At 35.3% G+C, this 25,481-nt stretch overlaps 1 protein-coding gene across 2 annotated transcripts in view; it reads right to left on the bottom strand.

Moving 5' to 3' along the window:
- Window positions 1–25,481, bottom strand: part of WDR11 (WD repeat domain 11) — a 58,520-nt gene that overhangs the window by 22,666 nt on the left and 10,373 nt on the right. For both annotated transcript variants that reach the window (XR_015552522.1, XM_087432713.1), the window contains exons 6-14: window positions 22,978–23,143; window positions 22,464–22,578; window positions 21,429–21,624; window positions 21,019–21,122; window positions 17,796–17,972; window positions 14,959–15,043; window positions 9,271–9,377; window positions 6,756–6,831; window positions 1,760–1,868 (exon numbers count right to left, since the gene is read on the bottom strand). Coding sequence is in view for 1 of the 2 variants with exons in the window: in XM_087432713.1 (XP_087288839.1) it covers window positions 1,760–1,868; window positions 6,756–6,831; window positions 9,271–9,377; window positions 14,959–15,043; window positions 17,796–17,972; window positions 21,019–21,122; window positions 21,429–21,624; window positions 22,464–22,578; window positions 22,978–23,143 (1,135 nt within the window). In the remaining variant the exon portion in view is untranslated. The remainder of the gene's footprint in view (window positions 1–1,759; window positions 1,869–6,755; window positions 6,832–9,270; window positions 9,378–14,958; window positions 15,044–17,795; window positions 17,973–21,018; window positions 21,123–21,428; window positions 21,625–22,463; window positions 22,579–22,977; window positions 23,144–25,481) is intronic.

Raw genomic sequence — 25,481 nt, 5'->3', positions numbered from 1 at the left:
AAGAGTTTAATGGCAAACTTCCAAAAGGTCTAACCTTTTGATGCCTTCTTTTTCCATAAAATGAAAATAATAAATTCAATTATGGTATCTCCTATTCCCTACCTCCACCCACTCTGCCTTAGGTGCACAGGGTAAGATAACCATATTCCTCTAATCATGACCCATTATCACCCATAGGTCCACCTCAAACCTCTTGTTTTATTTCCTTATGATTTTGTATTTTCACCTATTCTAATGCACTTAATGTAATATCCTCTTGTATGTATAAACTCTTAACGTAGTTATTTTACATGCATGTATCTGTAATTTACATAAATTGTAATGTACCGTGTTATATATCTCATTCTGTTTTTAACTCTATTCACTCAGCACAATGTATTTAAGTCCCATCTCTGTTGTTTCTGCACACTATATAATACTCCAAGGGTGCATCCACCAACTTTTAGTCTGTCTGGTCTCTCAGCAAAGGACCCCCAGATTGCCTCCAAACTCTCATCCTGACAAATTTAACACCGCAGTCACTATCCTCAGAAAAGTTCCTTTATGACCAGGAGTTGAACAGCTGGAGCACAGAGGATGTCTGTGTTTACCTAAGTGCCGTCAGCTTGCTCTACAGAATGGCTCCACTGGTCCACATTCCTACCACCTGCGCATAAGGATTCCTACAGCCCATATTACACCCACATCTGACGTCATCTGGCTTTCCACTTTTCCTTAGTCTAAAAGGTGTACCACAGCTATTTTACTTTGCACATCTCTAAAAACTGAGTTTTCCTTCATATGCTTGCTGGACTTTCAGGTTGCTCTGCCATTCATCAACAGCTCACAGGCTTTGTCCCTCTTTCCATTGCGGTTCCTGTTCTTTTCATTGTTTATGTGCAGGAGGTCCCACAATACTAATTCCCTAGAGGGATCAGTTAGTCCCCTGTCAGTTTTAGACATTGGAAAGTTTCCTTTTCCAACTTGTCTTCTATATTTAACGTTGACATTGTTGTCCTTCATCGAACAGAAAGCATCAATCGATGTAATTAAATGCATTATTTTTTTGCCTTTTGGTGTCAGCTTCTAATGTTCTCTCCTGCCCCAGAACACAAAAATATTCTTTTATATTAGATTATATTAATTTTATAGCTTTACTTTTTTACATGTAGGTCTTTAATCCTATGGAGCCCACCTCTGAAGATGGTATTACGACAAGAATCAGTATTTTTCTCCATCAAGTGAGACAGCTTTCCTAATACTGTCTACTGAACAGTCCATCCTTCCTTTGGGTTTGTGTGCTCCTTTCCTGTATAGTAAGTTCCCAAATATTCAGGGGTCTGTTAATGAGCTCTTATGACGCGGGTCCATTTCCTGTTCTTGGGCCAATACGACATTGCTTTTATTTCTCTGGCTTTGTAATAGGAACTACATCAGGGAGGACGGCCCCAGTCCTACCCCCACCCCCCATATTACTCCTCCTTTTTCAAGGCTGACTTAGCTATTATGACCTGTATTCTTTCATAAACTTTTAAGAATATGTTTATCATGTTCCTCAAAATATCTAAATGAAATTTTAATTGGAATTGTACTAAGGTAATATTAGCTTAACCTATCCAAAAAAAAGAGTTATTGCCATTTATTTAGATCATCTTCTCTGAACACACACTTTTCACAAGAAAATACACGGCAGTAATGATTTCAACTCAAGCTATAGAAAAATATTCACCACATATATACATGCCTAAATAAATTGTTTAGTTCTTCAGTCATAACTTACCAAAGCAGTTATTACAGGGAAGTTCTTGGACATTTCTCTAAGAATGGTACAAGTCCTAACATCCCATAATTCCAGGGGTTTATCTTTGAATACAACTGCCAAATACTGCCTAAAAGAAACAAAATTACTAAGTAAGCCCCTTTTTGCAAAATTTTCACCATAAGTAGTACAAATAAAAAGTTCAGTAAATCAGAAAACTCAAATGGCAATTCTAAACATAGACAATTTAAACTAACATTTAGCCCTCATGATTAATAGTCATAAGAAGGTAAAGCCCTAAGATGACCTCTGAGAGCCACAAAGCCGTAACTAGGTAAGAAGCCCCACTCTGAAGAAAGAATGAGAAAAGGCACAAGTTCACATCCTAGTGACACAACTAACAGTAACCCCGCCAAGGCTCAATTTTCTCATACATGACATGAGAGTACCACCACCCACCTCAATGGACTCGTATGCAGGTTATGATAAAAATTAAATGAAAAAGTACATAAAGTTTCTGTCAGGCTGGCACTGAGGAAATGTGACAGAGTAGGAAGATCCCTGTACTCAGTTCTCCTGCTCAGGACCAAGTCTGCCAGTTGAAAATTATGTGGCCTCAGACAAACCGTGTAACCTTTTTGAGTTTTATTCTACTTACCTTTAAAATGGGGTTAATAACACCTGTCTTGCCTACCTCACTAAATGCTATAAGGATAAAAAAAATGGGTGGCACACATAAAAGAATTTTATAAACCATGATGGATTTATACAAAAGCAATATATTACATTTTTTATTATATCTAATAGAAAGGCATATAAAGGCGTGTATGTAAATAACGAATGTAAGACAGAATTTGGTAAATGCTATAAAGATTCACTATGAAAGAAGAGATTAATTTTGATAATAGGGAAACAGCATTCAGGCAGAATTACAAACGGCAAAAGACAGGATAGGACACAGTGTGTTTGGGGGAACATGCTACCTGAAATGCAGAGTACAAGACAGCAATCATCAGGAGAATGATGACGATTTTGAGAATTCTCAAAAAATGAGAATTTTGGATGACATTATAAAAGATCTAAGACACCCTAAAATGCCAGGCTAGGGTATGTAGAGATTTATCCTGCAGAGAACAGTGGATCGCTGAGTTTTGAAGTAGGGGGGATAATGTGATCATTTGTTTTAGATGTATTAGTTTAGCAGGCATGTGTAGAGTCAAGATCGACTGGAAACAAGAAACTGGAGTCCATATAGTTTAACTGAGCCATTATCAAACTTTTTAGTCTTAGGACTCCTTTACCTTTTTAAAAATTATTGAGGACGGCGCTTAAAGAACTTCTGTTTATGTGGGTTATAACAAGTGGTAGTTTGCATATTAGAAATAAAGCGTAATAAATAAAAACCTATCTTTATTAATTTATTTAAATGAAAAAAATAGAAAATAACCAGCAAGATGGTAGATTTAAACATAAGCCATATTGATAATTACATTAAATATGAATAATTTAAATGCTGCAATTGAAGCAGAGATTGTTAGAGCAAACGGAAAAACAAGCCCTCATTATATGCGGTCTACAAGAAATGACCTTTAAAAATAAAGACACAGATAAGTTACAAGTAAAAGGTTGGAAAAAGATACCATGCAAACACTAATCAAAAGAAAGCTGGAGTGGCTATACTAATTAGACAACTCAGACTTACTTCTGAACAAAGAATATTACCAAAGACCTAGAGGATATTTTACAATGATAAAGAAGTCAATCAAAAGGATATAACAATACTAAATATGTAGGTACCTAATAACAGCTTTAAAATACCCAAAGAGAGAACTTGAGTTCTTCAAAAGAGAAATAAATCCACAAAATTAGAAAGTTTAACACTCATCTCTCGGTCATAGAAAAGCAGGCAGAAAATCAGTAAGAATATAAAAGACTTGGATAACTATCAAGCAACTTGAACCAACATTTATGGAATATTCTTATCAATAACAGCAGAATACTCAATCCTTTCAAGTGCACATGGAACATTCACTAAGAGAGACCATATTCTTGGCCACATAACCATCGAATTAAATTTAAAAGAATTGAAATATATAAAATATGCTCTCTGACCCTAACAGAAACTAGAAATTAACAGAAAGATACCTGGAAAAATCCCCTAAAATAACGTATCTATAAATATCCCATGGAAATTTAAAAATATTATAAAGTACATTAAAATGAAACTCATCCTATCAAAAATTGTAGGGTACAGGAGGGGGCCAGCCCAGTGGTGTAGTGGTTAAGTTCACGCACTCTGGGGGCAGGCCTGGTGGCGTAGCGGTTAAGTGCACATGCTCTGCTGCGGCGGCCCGGGGTTTGCAGGTTTGGATCCCGGGAGCACACCGAAGCCTCACTTGTCAAGCCATGTGGTGGTGGCGTCCCACATAAAGTAGAGGAAGATGGTCATGGATGTTAGTGCAGGGCCAATCTTCCTCAGCAAAAAGAGGAGGATTGGTATCAGATGTTAGCTCAGGGCTAATCTTCCTCACTACAAAAAAAAAAAAAAAAAAGTTCACGCGCTCTGCTTCGGCAGCCCGGGGTTCACAGGTTTGGATCCCAGGCGGACCTACGCATTGCTCATCAAGCCATGCTGTGGCGGCCTTCCATTTACCAAAAAATAGAAGGAGATGGGCACAGATGTTAGCTCAGGGCTACTCTTCCTCAGCAAAAAGAGGAAGACTGGCAACGGATGTTAGCTCAGGTCAGTCTTCCTCATACACACACAAAAAATTGTTGGGTACAGGAAAAGTAGTGCTTATACAGCATTAAATGCTTATATTAACTGTTAAAGAAAGACCTTAATTCAATCATCTAAGGTTCTACCTTAGGGAACTAGAAAAAGAAGAACATATTAAACCCAAAGTCAGCAGGGGGGAAAAAAAAAGATCCCCATGGCAGTCAATGAAACAGAAAATAGAAAACCATAGAGAAAAATCAAAGAAACCAAACGAGTTTCTTTGAAAAGATCAATGAAATTGACTGACATAATTTACTGATATCAAGAATAAGAGACAACACTCAGATCACACCAATAATGAAAGAATAAGAATATTATGAACAAGTTTATGTCAATAAATTCAACAACTTCAATGAAATGGACAGATTACTTGCAAAACACCAACTACAAAAGTTCATTGAAAAAAAAAAAACTACCCTAAATAGCTCTACATCTATGAAAGAAATTGAATTTGTATTTAAAAACTTTTCCACAAAGAAAATTCTAGGCCCAGATGGATTCCCTGGTGAATTCTTCCTATCTAAGGAAGAAATAATATCAATTCTACAAAAACTCGTCCAGAAAAAAGAAGAGGAGGGAATATTTCACAACTCATTTTACAAGGTCAACATTACCCTGATTCTAAAACCAGACAAGGATATCACACAAAAACTAGACCAATATCCTTCATGAACATTGATGTTGAATAATCCTGAATAAAATATTAGCAAATCAAACCCAGTAATAAAACAAAATAATATTAGCAAATCAAATGCAGTAATACATCATGACCAAGTGGAATTTATCCCAAGTGGAATTTATCCCAGAAATGACCAAACATTAAAATTGGTTTAATATTTGAAAAATCAATCAATGCAATTCACCATATTAGCCGACTTAAAGAACAAAACAGAAACACACCACATGATGATGTCCATAAATGCAGGAAAAACATCTGACAAAATTCAAAATTCAACACCTAGTGAATGACACAAAGTCTCAGCAAACTAGGAATAGAAAACCTTCTCAACGTGATAAAGGGCATCTACAAAAAGTCTACAGCTAACATATTTAATGTTGAAAGACTGAATGCTCTCTCCATAAGATCCATGAACAGAGCAAAGATGTCAGTTCTCATCATTTCTACCCAACATTGTACTGAAGGTCGTAGTCAGTGTAGCAAAGCAAGGAAATAAAACATCCATAGAACAGAAAAGAAAGACACAGAAGTGTCTTTACTGGCAATCAATATGATTTGTCTATACAGAAAATGCTAAGGAATCAACAAAAATGCTACCAGAACAGATAACTAAGTTTAGCATGGTCTCAAGGTCAATATCAAAAAATTAACTATTTCAGTATACAAAAAATGAATAATTAGAAACAAATTAAAAAAAGAAAAAATATCATTTATAATAGCATCAAAGAAAAAACAAAAAAAAATTAACAAATGATGTGTAGGACGTATACACTGAAAACTATAAAATATTACTGAAAGAAATTAGACAAGACCTACCAAATTAAGTGGAGAGATACACGATGTTCATGAATCACAAAACTTGTTAAGACGTTGATTCTTCCCCACACTGATCTATGGACTTAATGCAATCCCAATCAAAAGCCCAGCACACTTTTTTGGTAAAACTGATAAGCTGATTCTAAAATTTATATGCAAATACAAAGATCGTAGAAAAGCTAAAGCAATTTTGAAAACTATTTTAGAGACCTTTCTCCTTTTTCCTTTGTTCTTTTGATTGATTTTCACTCAGTCTCTATTTTTAATAATTCTGTTTTATATGTATTTTCCCTTGGAACAAAAAACTTAAAAACTTACTGGAATTAAAATGGGTCTAAATTATAACTAAAGAAAATGAGTTCTTTCATGCAATAAACCCATGCTGAGGTAGAAGTGCATAAGAATTTCATTAGATAACAAACATTTTCTTAGTGGGTGACAGGCATTTACGTCAATATAGCTATAGCAGAACAAAACGGGGTTACGTCTTTTACCAATCCAATGACATGTTAAGATTCATACAAAAGTTACCTCATCTTTTTAGAAGGGGAGAGTTAAAAGCAAAAGCAACTTAATATTGTGACCAAAATATTTTCTTTGATATGGCTGCCTACCACCATTTGTTATCACTAAGAAACTCTATATGCGTTCTAGTGTACATTCTCGCTTCCTTACATATATAAAAAAAAATCTTTGAGATTCCACTGTGATAACATCATAGATTTTTTTAGGTTAACACTTACTTCAAATGAGAGACTTTAATCATTTCGATGGGTGGCTCATCATTGCCTCGTTCACCTCGAAAAGCAATGCTCCTACCTTTAATTGCAAATATTAAAGAAAATTTGAAAATAGCACATAAAACACACATGAAACAAGAAGCTACACCAGTGTAATCTGATCTGTGCTACCTTCTGTTCTCCTGTTCATTCTTCCATTTGCTTCTAATCTTTCTAATAATCTAAATTCAAAAAGTATTCTCAAAAGTTATTATAAGTTAAAGACCAATAATTTACTACTTACATTCAAATATTTATTTTATTAAAAAATATTTTCATTTGTTATAGTTTCTTGAATTCCTTCTGTGGTTTCTTTCAAATAATTTAATTTTAGAAATTTAGAAATATCAACTTCAAAGTTTTAATGCATCTATGGTAAAGTAATTATCTACTGTAAAAACTACTGGTATGTTTAAAGTAATACCAACATTCCATGCTTACAAATACTGACTAATGGGGAAAACACTCTTTAAATAGGTATTTAAGATTTCTTGTCCCATATGCAAAATACTCAACTAAAATACTTTGACATGTTCCTATCAAAAGGTCTCTAAAAACTGAAATTGGCGAATGATAAGAATCAGTTAACTGCCAAAGAAGCTAAATGGTTTTCTATAATTTAAAAAATGCAAATTCCACCTTATGTCTGAACAAATATATTTTAATATCTTTCCCTAGATTTTTATTTACATTAAACGAAAGAGAGAACATATTCAATTCAAAGACAACTGAACGCCTACATGCCTCCCTTTTCTCCAATGCCATCAAATAGGATCTCACTATTATTTGCCAAACACCCCACATCCTTTCCAGACTCTGCTAGTCTGTTGCCTTCCTTAGAAGACTAGGCTGTAAAAGTCTATAATCTATGAACTCAAGTGTCCCACTTAAGGAAGTCAGTAACTATCACTTACTTAGAAATTGGTTCTTCAAAAATAAATCTGTGAAAGACAGATTTTTAAGTTATCTAACAGTCCTGAACTTGAGCTGATTGGAAAAAATGAGCAGGTATTTTTTTAGTGAATGATACTAGAGAACAGCCTTCCATCCCTGGGCTACTACATAACTAGAGACCAGTGCCAGTTTGTTGGCAAATCAGGAATCTGGGGATCACTGGGCAGGTCACTTCCAATGAGACTAGAGCAATACTGGACTAAAGGTGGTGCTGATTCCTTGAAATTTAGTAACATACTCTGATAAGAACAACTATATCTTGGAAATGTATATTGAGAATATAAGGAAGCAAGCATATACTTGATTTATTACACATCCATGTACACATACATATACATCTTATTGGTTAAAACCATCTAAAATATTCATATCGCTACACCATTTTAAAGAAACACACAATTTTGTTTAAAAAATCTATTCAAAATCACTGCATGTGCTATAAAAGAATTTGAAACCCTCACCTTATTCTACTTTCAAGTTCTGCATTTTGAAACCCATTGGGTTGTAGGTTTTTAACAATTTTAAATAAGTTACTTCACCAGAATGTTTCCTATTGTAAAGTCTTTAAACTCCCAATTAAGCTTCCCTATTCAGTCAGCCAGAGACTACAAAAAGCTTTAAATTTGCGCATTTGAAAACAATCCTTACCTATGTTTTTTAAGGCTTTCCTACAAATGTCAAAATTTTTAAAAGAGAATCTAATGAAGTCTAACTACAAAGACTTATTTTAAAACTGTACTTGTGGTTATCTCTGTCATCCTACAGAAACAGAAACCAGTTTAAGAGGCAAAGCGTTTATTTGGGATCAAATTGCAATTCAGGGAACACAGATTCAGGTAGAAACCCAAATAGTGACCCAATTACAGGAGAGAGGCTTAGGGTTTTTATAGGAAAAAGGGAGGATGAGGTGAGTCCTATTAAAAAAGAGTTGGTAAGGTAAGGTAAGGCTAGGTTCGTACTTCACAGATCGGCCTAAGGTTTGATCATCAGGCAAAAGGCTAGACTTGTACTTCATTGATTGGTTAGTGATCCAGACATCAGCAAAGTCCAGTGCCATCAGTCCTTACAGACAGGATATTCTTGGCCTTACTGACTCCTTGGAATGCTGGCAGTTTGGTCCAGTTTGGAAGATAAAGAAAACAAGACATGCAAGGCAATTCCTCTGAAATGGCTGCTCTGGCTCTATTTTAATATGGCTCCACTCATGTCATCTTTCATATCTATAACAACATACTTAAAAGCAGAACTGGTATCATATTTATTTATGTATCTGTCTGTTCAGGCTAATGGTACTCCTTTTTACCACACCCTTGAGTTAACACAATTTCCATACAAACAACGATGGATCTTTTCTAGGACAATTATTACAGAACAACAAAAAAATGTATATATAAACAGAAAAAAAAATATAAACACAGATCACCTTGGAGAGAGAAAGTACTTTGGAACATGTTTTATAAATAGCAACATCTTTGATCAATATGACAAACCACTGTAAATCTTTTCATAGTCTCAATACACAAACCTGTTGGGAGATCAACCAGCTGAAGTTCATTTCTCACTAATCCCATATTGTTTGGTGTTGAGGTAGCAAAAGAAAGAAAACCAGTTAAACTCGTCCATTCAATACCCCTATAATGAGAAATTAAAAAGATTAATTTAATATCCTTTTTTGTTTGAAAAATTTATTTGAAAAGTAAGTTTTTCCTAAGACTTAAATTTTTTTACACAAGTTAATTAAGAAATAATATGTATATGACCTTTTATTTGAGACTATATTACTATATATTTCCAACTTATATGAAATTATTTCTAATTAAAACTTTATCTCCAAATGTAAGAACAAGATAGTTTAGTTATCAGGATTCACAGCAGCATTAAAATAACCATTAAAATCCGGCAAAGGAGAGAGTCACATCACTGTAGTTTCCAAGAATTCCACTGCTTAAAAACTAGAGGTATAAAAATATTCTGAGCAGACTGCTAAGTGAGTACACTTAGGAATTTTATCAAAATTCCTAGTTGGTTAGGAAGCAGAAATTCCTGAAGCAAACATACGAACTGAGCTGTTAGATTTGGAAGTGGTGGAAAGTTCTAAATGGTATATCAATTACGGAAAAGCACAAAAGAAAAATTGCAGAAGAAAGACATGTATGACAAGACGGCAACCTATCGACCTAATGCCCTGGGAGTCTCCTTTATGTGGGACTGAGAGTAGGTGAGTCCGTGTTTTTTCCCACTAACATAACTGGAGAGTGTTCACCACCATGGCTTGCAGAGAATGGAAGAGAGGGCGGACACAAGACAATTGGACTCATCAGAGTCATGGGAAGAAGTGAGAAACACTCTCCTATTACCTTACACTGCTTACAAGCTAATAGAGACTGGCTAGGAGGGAAATCTAAATCTTTGTTCTATATGCAATTGCACATCAGTGTTTATGAGACAACCATTTTTAACAACATAGTGTCTATAGCTGCTTTCATGATACAATGGCAGAGTTGAGTAGTTCTAACAGAAACCTTATGGCCTGCAAAGCCTAAAATATTTACTGTCTGGTTCTTTACAGGAAACGTTCGCTGACCCCTGATCTAGTTTATCCACTTCTACTTCAATTTGAATGCTATTGCTAGATTTAGCATTAAATACTGCTCTGAATATATCTCTCATTTGTCCAAGAAGGTACAATGGCTCCCTACATCATATCTAAACTTCTCTATGTGACTTTCAAGGCCACCAGACCATTTGCCTCATCCTACCTGACCAAACTTACCTCTCAATCATCTGAACCTTGCCTGCTATTTTAACTGGAGTACCTTTCCTCATTGACCCCTGTGTAGCCACCTACTTGTCTTTTCTTAGAGGGGCAAAGATAACCCCGAGAGAACCAAAAATAATATTTGCAACAGCAGGGAATTGCTGTAGTTATCAAGGACTATAACTCTTTAAATGTAAAGTTGTATTGAAACACTCAGATTAGGCTGCTTAAAACAGTAATCTTGAGAATTTCCATGCCTCGAATGACCTCTCTCCTTCCCTCTTCAAGTACCATTTGAGTTCAAGTTCTGGCTCCAGCACTTACTGGCTCTGTGCTCTCTACATCTCAGTTTCCTCATCTGTTGGGCAGAAATAACAACACTGAGTGCATGAAGAAGGCCTGGCACATGGCAAGTGCTATACATATTAACAATTATCATCATTATCATTATTACTCTTATTTCAAGATGGAACTCAAGGCCTATTTTCTTCATGAGGCCTCCTCAGTCACTAAATTCAAACCACACCTATAGGGAATACAATATAATTTGGTTAATTATTCACTGGAAAAGTCCCTTTGTCTCTTTTCTCTCTTTCTCTTCCCTAACATGTAACAGTACTCATTAAGTTTTCTATTTAGGGCGAAAAGGAGAGAAGAATCATTCTGGACTCATTCTGCCCTCTACCTAAGTCTGGTAGCTTCAATCAGATGTTTACCCACAGAAACCTTAAAGCACACTCTCCAAATCTTGTTGCTGGCAATCTGAACTACTCATGCTCCAGTATAGTAATGCCACTATCCCTGGACATTAAGAATTCCAGTCCTCCCATTCTTCATTCGTTATTTTAAACAATAAATCTGTTAAGTAGCAGTATATGCTAATGGCTGTGCTATTAAGTACCAAGAATACAGCAGTGACTGTCCTAGGCACTGGGAATACAGCTGTGAATGAGGTGGATATAACTGCTGTCCTTCAGCTTAGGATCTAGTAGAAAAGAGACATTACACAAGTGCATTCTGTATTACTGACTACAAAAGAGAGTGGTGCAGAGTTCAACAGGCGCTTGTAAGAGTCCCATGGAATCTGATCTCAGGAGCCACGCAGGGCTTCCTGGAAAACCATTAGCTCAGACCCAAAGGGCAAATAGGGTTTTGCCTGAAAGCCTGAGCAACTGAGGAAATAGTGTGACTGGCTGAGAAACACTCACTACACTGTACTCTTCTTTGAAGGGAGGTACCATGTCACATCTCTCCAGGACATGACAGGCACTCAGTAAATTCTGTTAGATTAAATGAATGACGTCCAAGAAGAGCCTGGCACTCCTCCTTACGTTTATTAGTGCCACGCATATTCAGAGAAGTGCTTTCCCCACTGTTTACAAGACGTCCCAGTGTTCAGACTATCACAGAACATAGGGTCGCTGCTTATTTGTAACCAAGCACTATGAGCATGCTGCCTTTGAGCAGATTTCAGCAGCACCTTATACATCTGACTCCTACTGATCAATTGAAGAAAATAAAAATTAAGCTGAACTTTAAAGTAGATTAGATAAGGAAAGGATTATTTGTCAGAAGAAAAGAATGAAAACTCTTGTCAAACAAAGCTGAGTACCACACTGTTCCCAGGATTATAAAACTACTGTCTAGGTTTAACTACACACTGAGCTCTATAAAAACCTCATAAGAACAGCAGCTCATTTTCTGACTCAATCTAGGACTGCTGTGCAGGATTCCTAACTACTGAAAAATAGTAGCCTTAGAATCTATCAGCAGGTGTTTGGGGTTCTGACTCCTACAGGTTCCCAAGTTGTGCCTGTTGACCTTTACTGGGGATGCTACAGAGGCTACTTCTCAACACTGGGTGGCTGAGGGGAGCACACACTTTCTGAAAGGCTTTGAAGTTCTATGATTATATGAAACTAACTTCTGCAAATTTACAGACAGACAAAATAGAGATCATTTTACTTTCCACAAATCACTCAATTTACTCAAAGTAATACTGAGTCAATCAATGTTCTGATACCCATATAAACTACTATATTAATTTCTGACACTGAAAATAATAGCGGGTTATATTATTGTAAATTTAGCTTATTGGACAAAGACACAAACTAACAATCTAAGAAAACCTACACATACCACTTGTTTACTTCTTGGTACCTTTCACCAGATTATAAGCCTCAAAGATGCTGTCTGTTTACAGGCATATAGAAGATGCTCAATACATATTTGTAAAGCATAACTGGTTAAACATCATGGTTTTAACAAAACCACACAGATGCAACTACCTGCAGTTAGGCAGTCCCTGGTCATGTGTATGCATCAGATTCAAGTACTTAAGTGATTTTAAAAAACACATTTAGTATAAGGTAGAAAAACAACTTCCTAAAAGTCGGCCTTTAATCTGCATATGAATATCTAGAACATATTGGGTTTACTGCTAATAAGTTCAGCAATTTTTATAACACATCTGTGAAATTTTTATAATGGCTTTTAATTGTAATACTATAATTGCATTAATTGAAACACAAAGACAGCAGGATTTCAGCATCCTCTTGGGCACCATGACTGGATATAAAATGTGAATTATCTTCAAAATGGCAATTAGGAGGGAAAATTTGCATTAAAAAATGGCGCATATTTGTGTGATCATTCACAACACCAGCCTGTCTGTGTAGCACATCCCTTAGAGTTATCTGGTATCTCAAGTAACACTTTATAAATTCCAGTGTTACTCAATAACAAATACTATCATAGCATGTGTAAGTCATGTATTTAGTGACATCTATGACCTGACTGATCCAGGATAACAAATCTTACTTAAAACGAATAGCTTACTGATAAACTAGCTATTGTGCCTTAATTAAAGATTTCAGTGTTCAGAAAAAAATGAAAATGTGCTTGACTTCCCAGAAGCATGTATCAAATGCTTAGCACGAACCTTGGTTCAGCCAACATTTTTATCTTATTGCCAAAATCTTTCCTATTAATCTATGTGCATTTTTTAACTGGAGATCCAGCACATATACCATGCATAGAGTATAAGAGCTCAGCTGTGAAGCCTGAAAGGCCTAGACGGAATTCCATCTCCCTTTTCACAGATTACTCCACAACACTCAGTTCCTTCTTCTGTGAACTGGGAATAATTACAGTGCCTACCACCTAAAGTTGTAGTGGGAATTCAATGAAATACATGCCAAGTATTAATACTTAACATATCTTTAGAACAAGTACTGATTAAATGAAGAGCTCTGATTGGCTGGTGTTAGCCATAAAAGGAAACACTATACACACAAGTCAAGGGTGAACGCAAACGCCAAGAGGACTACAGGCAGGAAAGAGAGAGAGAGCAGACGGCAGCAGCGGCAGCAGGGGCCCCGGGAAGAAGAGACAGACGGCGGATAACCACCTGAAGGTTCCAGACACCCGCATTGCTGCACCCTAAAAGCCTAACGCTTCCGAAGACGTTACTACTCCAGGTAAATGTGTTTAGGGAGGCACTGGAGGGCACAGCATAAGGTGGCGATCAACAGTCACCCCGGCTGCCCCACAAAATAATGCACTTGAACGAATAAGGCACTGTAACCTTTTCAGAAACTTCCATCACAATCTGCTGCTGTGATACTTAAAGGGTTAACCCTTCCCCATTCCAAAAATGCACTTACTCAGAATAACGTGTCCACTAAGGGTTCACTAAGAATTTTAACATATACGTGAGACCTATTCTTATATAACGTAGAGAGGACAAAAAATGGCCTTTCTTATACTTGTTAGAAGATCATCAAAAAATACTGGCAATTTAATAAGTTTATACTATACATGTGTAACTTTACAATCCATCATTGCTAGGGCAACAAAGGGAAAATAGCTATCCAATCAGCAAAATAATGCCACGGAGCACATATGTATGCCTTTTAAAACAGAAAGCAAGAGGCATTCTTCTGTCATTTTAGCCCTCCCTCAGATAGCTCTGCACACACAGCACTCATAAAACAGATCACATCTCAAAATGAAAGAATAAGTGCTATACAGTTTTAGTCCTTTTCTGATGGTGTTTAAACAAAGAAATGAGATTAATTAACAATTAAAAAGACTACTCAAATTTTTCACAAGCAATCTTACTGACGGATCTGTATAGAAATGAAAAACAAAAGAAATAAACCTGGATAAGGGAAAACAGTGATTTCCAGTAAGAAAATAGCCTGGACCTTAAGAGAAATAAATAAGATGCAGCAATAGAAGTGAGAAAAAATTCTCCACTGCATAACATCCTGTACAAAGCAAACTGTTAGTACTCATCTTGATTAGCATAGCCGTTAGTTGCACATGAATATTTATTATTCAAAGTTTTCAGTCAAATAATCACCAGTGCAGAGTATTCAATGTGGAAAAGTCTATGAGAACTTTTTTCAGGTATTCTGTATGTTTGTAATCTCAACGACACGACATACTCACTTGACTTCACAGGAGTGGACACTTAACTCCTTATGTAGCAGCCCACTGGTGAGATGGTACACCAGGACAGAACCGTTACTTGTACCTATCAAGATGATGTAACAGAAGAGTATTCATCCAGTGGGAGTTCCAGATCTTTCCAACAAGACTTTTCTCAAGATTTTAATCATTTTACAACATTTATCTTTTACAAAAGGTATGCAAGCTATGTGTTAAAAAAGAGTGAATTTCTCTGTTTTCTGTTTTATCAAAAATGGGCCTATTCTCATGTGCTCTAAAATCTTATCTAAATCTATCCATAGATTTTCACAGAAAGACTTCAAAACCTGGCTCAATACACATAAAATCTGAGGAAGCACTTTCCTAAGCTTTTTTACACATGGGAGTTTATACTTTTTGAGATTCAGAATGTTTATTACAGCCAGACCTCAAAAGAGCAACTCATTAACCAGATTTTTCTACTTTTCCTTACAAAGATTTTGGTTTTTTTTTTAATTTTTATTTTATTTATTTTTTCCCCCAAAGCCCTAGTAGATAGTTGTATGTCATAGCTGCACGTCCTTCTACTTGCTGTATGTGGGACGCGGCCTCAGCATGGCCGGAGAAGCGGTGCGTTGGTGCGCAGCCGGGATCCGAACCCGGGCCGCCAGCAGCTGAGCACGCGCACTTAACCGCTAAGCCACGGGGCCGGCCCTAGATTTTGTTTTTTATATTAAATAAATCATAAAGAGAGGGGGAAGTGGTGGCTGACTGTGGAGTCTGCAGTTGAAGACTGAGTTGGAGAAGCCCTGGCTTTGCCCACATGCTCCTACATATTACTTGCCCACATTAAATCTGTGTTTTTATCCCTTTAACGTGGGAATAATGGAAAATCTGTTGGAGATTAAATGAGAAGACATATGTAAAACACTTAGTACACTACCTGGCACAAAGTAAGTACATGATTACTATTTCTGTTATCACTGTAATTATGGTTTGTAGTTATTATTATGCCTAAAGCTGTTTATGGTCTCAGGCAGTGTGTCTAAAATTTAATTTGAAGGGACATGGCCACAGCTGAGAAAGTAATGTTTCACTCCTTAAAATGTTTTTATAAGTTAAGAAAAGTGAACAGTGTAATTGGTTGGACAAATACTTTCTCACTGCACATGACTTAAAAGGATTCATACAAAGCAATAGAATGTAGAAATACTAATAAAACAGAATAATAATCATAATAAATGTAAAAATGCTAGACAAGTTCCAATTTTAGCTTACTTGCTGAATAAAGCCAGAAGTTTTTTACAAAACTATTCCAGAAACATACTTGTTTACAATTATCATCTATTCCACAATAATATCTTCTAATACTGAGAAAACATCTAAAGAATTACTAAAACTTTTCAACTAACAGACCTTCATAATAATCAAATGACTTCTACATTATGCAAGTTATGATGATGTTAAACCTATGATCTAATACCCTAGGGGCATCACAAGGAGAAGTAATTCCACAGCTGAACTCTGCTTCTCCTCCCTAGTGACTACGCAAAAGTTCAGGCACTTATTTTATATGTTTTGCTTTTACTATGTTATTACACTAAATTCAATAAATGACTTGATATTCACTATAAACCAGTATAATACAAGTTATTCTACAATGGAAATTTCAAACCCTGATTTAGCTCTTATTATCTAGCTTTCTCAAGAAGTAGGTTTCTTTATGAAATTGACAAAATCCTAATTGATAAATTAGGTATATGACAATGTATATACATGTATATACAATGTACAGTGAGATATCTTAATTAGAATCTGTATAACAGTCTTAATATGAATCAACAGTTTCTAAAGCAAAAATTAAACATTCATCTGCATTTATATAAATCTGAACATATGTACACACAGACTACTAAACCTTAAAATTCAAATCACTTTCAGAAGACAGTAATGGAAAAATAAGAAAATAAGAATATTGTCAAATAGTAATATTCAAATGAGCCTTGAGTACTCAGAAGTCAGCCATTAAGCTGAGACATACTAGCAGCAAAACAAATGTGCTAAGGTTTTCATTTTAGAAAGTAAAAAAAAAAACAACCACAAATCACATGTTTGTAGACCTGGGGAGAAAGCCAGAAGCCAAACAATGGCATCTTAAAAGAAAATGGTGACAATTTCAAACAAATGTAGCATTTTTCGAAATTTTAGAGAAATATATTTTAACCTTATACACTTAACAGCAAATTAAAATTTGGCTTTCTCTATAAAGGAAATTAGGTTACTCACATTACTATGAAATTAATGTGACAAGAAGTTGAAACCTAGACCAATTTTTCTATCTACAACATAAAAATATGCAATTTCAACCCAAAAGGCAAATCTTATAGAGATGACAGCCACTTTAAACAATGTTTAGTATACACTTCTCAGCAAATGAAGAACACTGCTGTTATTAAACTATTAACTATGACTATACTATTAGTTAACAAAGACCCAATACAAAAGGACATGCCCAGAGAGAGCCTGAGGCAGCCCAGGAAATGACCAGGAGCTGGATTCAGCATCACACAGGGACCTTCCTGACATTTCAGAAACGAACCCATAGTGTCAGGGTCTCTATCACCCAGTGTCAGGTGGATGAGTTATCATTGTGATTAAAAATAAATAACTAAAACGATTAAAAGGACAGAAAAAAAAAAATATTCCAAGATGAGTATTTACATGATTTCACTTAGCCTCTTCTCCCTCTTAAAGCATTCTCAAAGAATAAAGGATTTTCTAGTAACTAAGTAACTTAAATATCTTACAAAATATAGAACAAGCAGAAGAATTAAAAAAAGAACAGGTCCAATACTCACCAACAGCAAGCAGCGGCTGATACATCCTGATGTTTTTTGTGGTCAACGGTGGGCACATTCGGACAGCAAACTGTGGTGAGGGCAGTCCTGACAGCAGCCCTGTGAGTAGGAATTTGAGATGCACTTCCTGCAGAATGGAGCCTTTGGGTTGTTCTTCCCCAGCAATTGCACTTTGCCCTGATTTGTAATAAGAAATACAAATATATTAATTATAACATATGCTGATCTTAGAAATCTAAAGAAATTTTTCAGTGGAAACACTCTTCAGGTCTAGGAAAGACTCTCCAGGCATAGAAGCGTATACTCAAGTCTACAAGGTGTAATGTGGCACTCTAAGGGCTGTGGCTACGCAATGGCTTTGAACTTGACTATGGGACTTCAACTGCATCATCTAACATCTCAAGGGATAGATTACTCCAGAGTATTGCTATCTAGAATTCAGGGACCTTTGTTTTCTAAGAAACACAGTTTCAGCCAAAGTTGCTGGTATTAGGACACCAAAGGCAAATCAAGAGGACTTGGGTTAGAGAAGAGTGTCCACGGAGAGGGATACTGGAGCACATTCCTGTCTTATCGTCTTTCTAAATGGTTACTTTTCAATCTGACGCACTTTGTCAAGTGCATATAAAATTGGTAATCACAAACCACAGGTTCAAAGAACTCATTTAGATTTCTAATAAGAAATCTTAATGTGTCAATGTAATTACAAAATTTAACCTTTTAATTACTTTATATATAAATATGTAAAATATAAAAATGTATATATTAATAAATAATATATAACCTATACACTGTCACTGTTGAGAGTTGTCTTAAATGGCGTTATTTTTAGATACAGCATTCATACTTAGGTTATCAAGTCTCAAACTAAAAAGATGACTCGAATAAAAACCATTCTAACAAAGTGAATATGACGAGTTCAACAAAATCAAAACCATTCACTAAACAGGGTATACGAATTTTCTTCTTATAACCCACTACTGAATACTGGGATGAAGCTGTCAAAAGCACATAATAAAAAGAATATGTGTGAGTGTATATAATATATGTACACACATACACATATACTGTGAAAGGGAAAATGTAAATAATTACTAGGAGTGGGTGATGGGATTCTGATGATAACCTTTTGAGGCTGTAAAGTTGATTCAATAATAACGTTATTTTAAAACCTGTAAGACATACAGAAAAAATGGCCACCAATTTAATCCAAATAAAGTGATCCCTTGTGATCAGCCATACAATTAATATCGATCTTTGGTAACAAAAGATGGGGTCTAAAGGAATGGGAAGTTCAACAAGTAGGCACCATGTTTACCAACCCTGGTAGCTTGGAGTTGACTCCAGGGAACTGCCTTATTTTTCTTCAAGCATCTTCCATAAGAGGCAATTCACAAGGTAGGGCAGATTAGGCCTTAATAAGCAGCAGTCTTTATCCAATGAATATAAATCAGGCCTCCATATTTAACTGAATCGCTTTCAGTTATCACTAAGTACACAGTGAATTTCAAATTAAAAGTTTAATTAAAAGTTTTAATTAAAATGTTTTCAAGTAACAAAGCTTTATTTATTTAATACTTTTAAATCAACTACACTGTCAAGAACTGCTATACAATCTGTATCCTTTTGGCTCTTAAAAAATATAATTTATTATCACTTAGTTACCTAAACAGCATAAAATTTCAACCTCCTATGGGCTTCATATTACTGATTAGTTCTGTGAACGTGTCTGTAATTCCTTTCGCTTTAATATTTTATATTAAGTGCAGATAAGGTCAATTAACTCAGAAAATTGTGTTGCTGATAAAATGAATTTTGCAAAACAATTATGTGTCTGAACTTCCTCATATGGATTTACGTCTGGAAGGTGAAGAGAAAACCATTTTAAACATCCAAGTTAGTGTTACTGAGCAAAAGGACTTTACAGCTGGCAGGAATTATGAGAACACCAAGGCCTGGAGAGGTCAGGTCCTGAGGTGACGGGAGCGGGCCCCAGACCGGGGTGACGGGCTCGCACTGTGGCTCTTCTACTTGCCGGCTGTGTGGTCCTGGGCAAGCGTCTTCAGTCTCTGTGGGCCTCAGACCCACACACACGAAACGGAAGTGATAACAATATTACCTACCTTGCAGGGTTGTTAAGGTGACACGTAGAGCATTTAGCACAGTGTTGAGCATAGTATTAAGCACTCAGTAAATGTCCTTTCTGATTAAGAAGAGTAATAAGGTAACACTCTTTCTAGAATATCATCTATCTAGCATTTAAACAGAAAAACCTAGTAAATAATTTCTATTTTCAATGACACCATGGAAGAACAAATAACGATACAGAAAATCCTTTATAAACCACGGCTACAATTTTAAAAGAATTAGATGTCAAAATTCCTTGGCATATTTACAATTTCTAGTTGTATAATATTTGAAATTACAAATCCTCATTCTTCCTTTAATATATACTGACCCTAAGATAATAAAATAACTTTGAAGCATTATCTTATCCGCAAACAAATATTTGTTGAAAGTAAGAATCCCCAACATGAAAATAAGAAAATGTATGTCAAACAGTTAATTTTTCCTAATACTGCTCAGTTACTTTATTCCTTCAATAAATATTTATTGCACATCTACAATGTGCAAGCCCCTGTGCTGAGTGCTGGGGACACAAAGTTGAATCAAACACTGTCCCACCCTTGGGGAGCTTATAACACAGTGGAGGAAACAGACAAATAAAATCACAATTACTATCAGCTGATAACTACTAGGGACCACAAAAGAACAACATTTACATCAGGCTTGGGAGATGAAAAAGAGCAACACTTGAGCTGAATTTTGAATTAAGAGCAGTAGAAAGGGAGAGAGAGGAAGCGTGTATTCAATTCTGAGCTGAGGGACCAGGGAGCATGAAGGCCCAGAGGAGGTATGGTATGGCTCAGCAAGGGCTTATCTACTATCCAAATGCCTAATGTCATCTCCTTCATTTAGATCAGTCTCTCGCAAATGAACACTGTCTAATTCCAACAATATAACGCCAATCTATACTACTTCAGGCACTGTTATGCTCAAATATTTTATACCTCTCTGATTTATTTGGGAAAGAATGATTCTATATTTTAGTTTTCTCAAGTATTAACTTTGACTTTATAATAATTGCAATCAGTGATTCTACTAATTTTTGCCTTCAAAAAGAATACCTAACATAAAAGTTAGAGACGAAAAAGCAGCTTACCAATCATGTTATCTAAGGAGAGGTCTGGGAGTTTATTCTGTAGCACTCCTACAGGAATTCCACAGAAAGACACTGGTGAATACAAAGGTGACACACCAGAACTACTGCAAAGACATAATAATTGGATGGTTTTTACATATTTAAAAGCTGCATCACATGTTAGAAACTCAAATTACTAATTTCAGATCATGGCATTCTGTCTAATTTTAGAGTATTTATTCATCTTACCCATAGGTGAAACATCTCTAACAGGTTTACATAATTCCCTAATAATCGAAAGACTTAATTAGCACTTTAAAAATATTTTTTATAGAAAAAAGTGCCTGCTATTTTAATATAATTCTGGTAATTTAAAAAAAAAGAGGAAACAGAAAACAAAACAAAACAAAAGATCCTACCGATTCATTTACCTGTTCCGTGAATTTCGATTACAAACAGCAGACTTCAGTTCCCATATCATGACCCTGCCATCACTCACTATGAGGGCAGCTGCGTTCTCGTTGACAGGACAACACACCATACAGAAGGGACGCACAGTTTTTGTCACCCTGATTGCATCACACTGGCTTCGTAAATCATAGGTAAGCTCCTGGACAGGATCTGGATCTTAAAATAGTTAAGACAGCAGCCACATCAGTATCATTACTATTTGCTTTAATTTAACCTCAACTAAACAGGATACCATTCCTTCACTAATGCAAAGTTTGTCAAGAATGGCTTTCCTTTTTACAATTACTAATTTCTTCAGAAAATAAAGATAATTCACTTAATGACTGTGTACACTAAGTTTAATTTCCAAAATAACAACTATAATCAAAATAGCTTATTTTAAAATATTTTTAAAATAAAGAAAATGCTTTGAAAAACGATGAACAGTAATATATGATTAGATAACGAACAGTGCCCTAGAGAGCATAATTTACAGTGGTCTACAATAAGCCGGAAAATAATTGTACTTTACAAAAGATGTGAAAGTCACTTTCACCTTTACATAGTACATCATTTCATGAAAACATTATTTTTATTCTCCAGGAACAGAAAACTGACAACAGAATGCCCTGGAGACTTATTAACCTCTGTCACTTTACCACGGAAATTCCTAAAGCAGAGAAGTCAAGGGGGTCTAATAATAAAGGATATACAAGGGTGGACTTGTGTTAAAGAAAAATTCACAAAAGATAACAGCTACTTGGCTCATGGATACAATCAAGAAGGGATCACAAGATATGACTTTCTTTCCTGTTCTATAGAGGTGCAGTATTACGACACCAAGTGATTAATCTTGGGCTCGTGCTTTTTTATGCCCCATATTATGAGCATATTCTACTTTCTCAAGGCAAGGATTATCATTAACTCTATGCTTTGGTTGGTATTTGCCACATGAAGCTTTATAAAATAATTCTGAAGAAAAATATAATTAACATTATTGCGAGATATAAACTCACCTGGTTCCTCATTTGAAGTGGTGAAAATACTGTTATAAGATCTTCGAACACGTAAGGTTATACAACCATTTTCATGTAGGCAAAACAAACCATCACGTTGAAAGCAGGGTATTACCTTTAAATAGATGATGTATTTATTTTTAAAAACACAACAGATAAAAAGTATATACAGTGAAACTCATATGGGCAAAAAACAAAAGAAGAATAAAATACATAATCCCCAAGCTTTAACACTAAATAAACATCTAAAAAATCCATTTATAATCCTGAAACATTTGTCTTTATCCATGTAACTTAAACAGTTCAGTAAATATCACCAGATCAGTCACAAGAATTTCTAGGGTAAATCAAACCAATCAAAAGTGCAGAAAAATAAGGAATGTAAAATAACATTGTTGATCTTTAAATAAATAGAAAAGAGCAAGTAGAACTAAGGACTTTTGCAAGATTATGGTTTTCTCTATATAACATTCATAATCAACTTTTGGCGATGTAATTTATAAACTGTAGATACCTGCAGAAATGGAACTCCTGTTCGCTCTATTGCAATCACACCCACTGTCTGATTCACCTCAAGGTCAAGGATTAAAATCTCTCGAGGATAGAGTAACAACATGTGATTCCTTTTGGAAGGCAGATACGCCAACTGAAGGCAATCATTGAGAGTTATGAATTCAGCACTGAAAAAAGTAAACATTTACTTTAGGCATCGAGAAATGAGTCCAAGACTTTATTCATATCAGAAAAACCTAATAAAAGATGGAATTTCACACTTTCCACATAACTGTCAATGAGAATGCACAATGTTTCCTGAAATGACCAACATGTGCTAGCATCTAACACTTAGACCTCTCCTATGTGTCAAACTCCAATTTATGACAATAATAGTGTATAGGTGGGATAGAGACGTGTTTCTAAATTTTTGAAAAATTTAAAGCAGTAAGAGTAAGTGTATGATATAGATGGTAAGTGACAATACTATATTGGCATTCATAAGATAGAAGTTGTATTTTTATTTTGCAATTAGAAGTACTAGACAGAGTGCTGAAATTGAGACTCAAGATTAAAAAAAAAGCATTTAGGGTAACTGGGGCCAGGCTGCTGGATCAGGAGTCAATGGACTATCTGTATGGCCTTGGGCAAGTCACTTCCTCTACTCTGCCTTCATTCACTTTTAAGCTGTCTTAAACCTTTTTTGAAACAAAGTAGGATATTTATTCCCTTATGACAGCATTTTCTTCGGTGTAAATAAAACAGATGAAATGATATGAAAGACTGTTAAAGAGTCTCAAAAATCATTTTATTAATTTGTGATTATTGTATATATTTAATCACAATCTTTTTTATGTTAAATATATTTCATCACAACCTTTTTTATGTTAAATATATTTCAATAGGAATAGATATACAATTATGTACTATTTTCTTTTTACATAATAATTTTATTAAAAAGTTTTAAGATTTAAAATAAAGTTAGATTCGAGGATGAGAGAGAGGGATGTGGACTGCATTAAAATCCTGGCTCTGCCATTTTCTAGTTAGATGAGCCTGAGTAACATATTTAAAAGAATATGGGACTCAATTTCCTCATTTATAAAATGGGCACACTACTACTACCCAGGATTGTAGTAAGATTATATGTAATAACGTATATGAAAGCACCCAGAGCAGATCTATTTGAAGGGATAATGAATGCATTTCTCCAATACTCAAGATGAACATATGATTCATATGAGAAAATATAACATACATAAATCATAACTTATAAAACTATTTAGACTACAAAATATTTATTTATGACATCAAATCAATAACAAGTAGAAAGTTCTCTTAAGATATTTAAAGAGCAATAAAATTATTTTGGCACAGGGTGGGGGACAAATTAGTGAACTTAACCAGCCTATGGTTTAATATATAAAAATGATACTTACCTATAAATTCAGAATGTATTTGTAGAGCAATTTGTACTTTACCACATATTTTTCAGGTAATTACCCACAAAGTCTAGATAGGACAATCTTAGCATATTAAAAATAAAGGCTTTTTAAAAAATGAATGCCCAAAACAACTGCCAAAGCAATAAAAATATAAGAATAATCATAGCTCTAAGAAAAAGACAGAAACTTATTTCTAAGGCATAAAATTAGTTACTTCAAATAAAATTTTATTCAGTTGCAATTTGTGAAATAAACAGTAATAGCTAGCATTTACCAAATGAATGCTTACTAAGTTATCAGCCACTATGTGAAGTTCTTAAGTTAAGGTTTCTATTAACCCTTACAATAACCCTCTGAAATCTTTTAAAACACTATTTTAGAGATTAGGAGAGTGAAATTTGAGCAAAATTAAAGAATTTTTTAAGTCATATAGCTACAGCTTCCCCTAGAATCCTGGCCCTTAACCGGTATGGGAAACATGTCTACATGTACAAGAGAAACAACCATATTACTGGCAAATGAGACGGTACAGCATTTAAGTCAGGAAAATGTTATTTAAAATGAAAATCCAGCTTTTGTCTCCAATTTTTTTTTTTTTGTGAGGAAGATCAGCACTGAGCTAACATCTGACGCCAATCCTCCTCTTTTTGCTGAGAAAGATTGGCCCTGAGCTAACATCTGGGCCCATCTTCCTCTACTTTATATGGGATGCCTCCACAGCATGGCTCTACAAGCAGTGCGTTGGTGCGCACTGGGATCCAAACCGGCGAACCCGGGCTGCCGCAGCAGAGCACGCGCACTTAACCGCTTGCACCATCGGGCTGGCCCCCCAAATTTTGAATATATTCAATAGCCAGAATTTTGGAATCTTCGCCTCATATTTTCAGAAGTAAAAATCAGAAGCAAAAATTTTAATCTGTAAAAAATCAATGGAGGGAGTTTAGCACAATTAGTGGAAACAAAGGAACCATTTAAACGCTGAATCTCCTCTTAGGGGAGGAGACAAAAAACATTTTTCCTCTTATAAATTCAAAATGAGAAACAAGAAAGGGTGAGATGAAGAAGAAAATCAATCTTAGTA

The sequence above is a fragment of the Ceratotherium simum genome, chromosome 6, assembly GCF_057802395.1.
Source record: "Ceratotherium simum simum isolate JZ-2026a chromosome 6, ASM5780239v1, whole genome shotgun sequence".
NCBI classification, from domain to species: Eukaryota; Metazoa; Chordata; class Mammalia; order Perissodactyla; family Rhinocerotidae; genus Ceratotherium; species Ceratotherium simum.
This window is presented reverse-complemented; position numbering and strand designations above follow the sequence as displayed.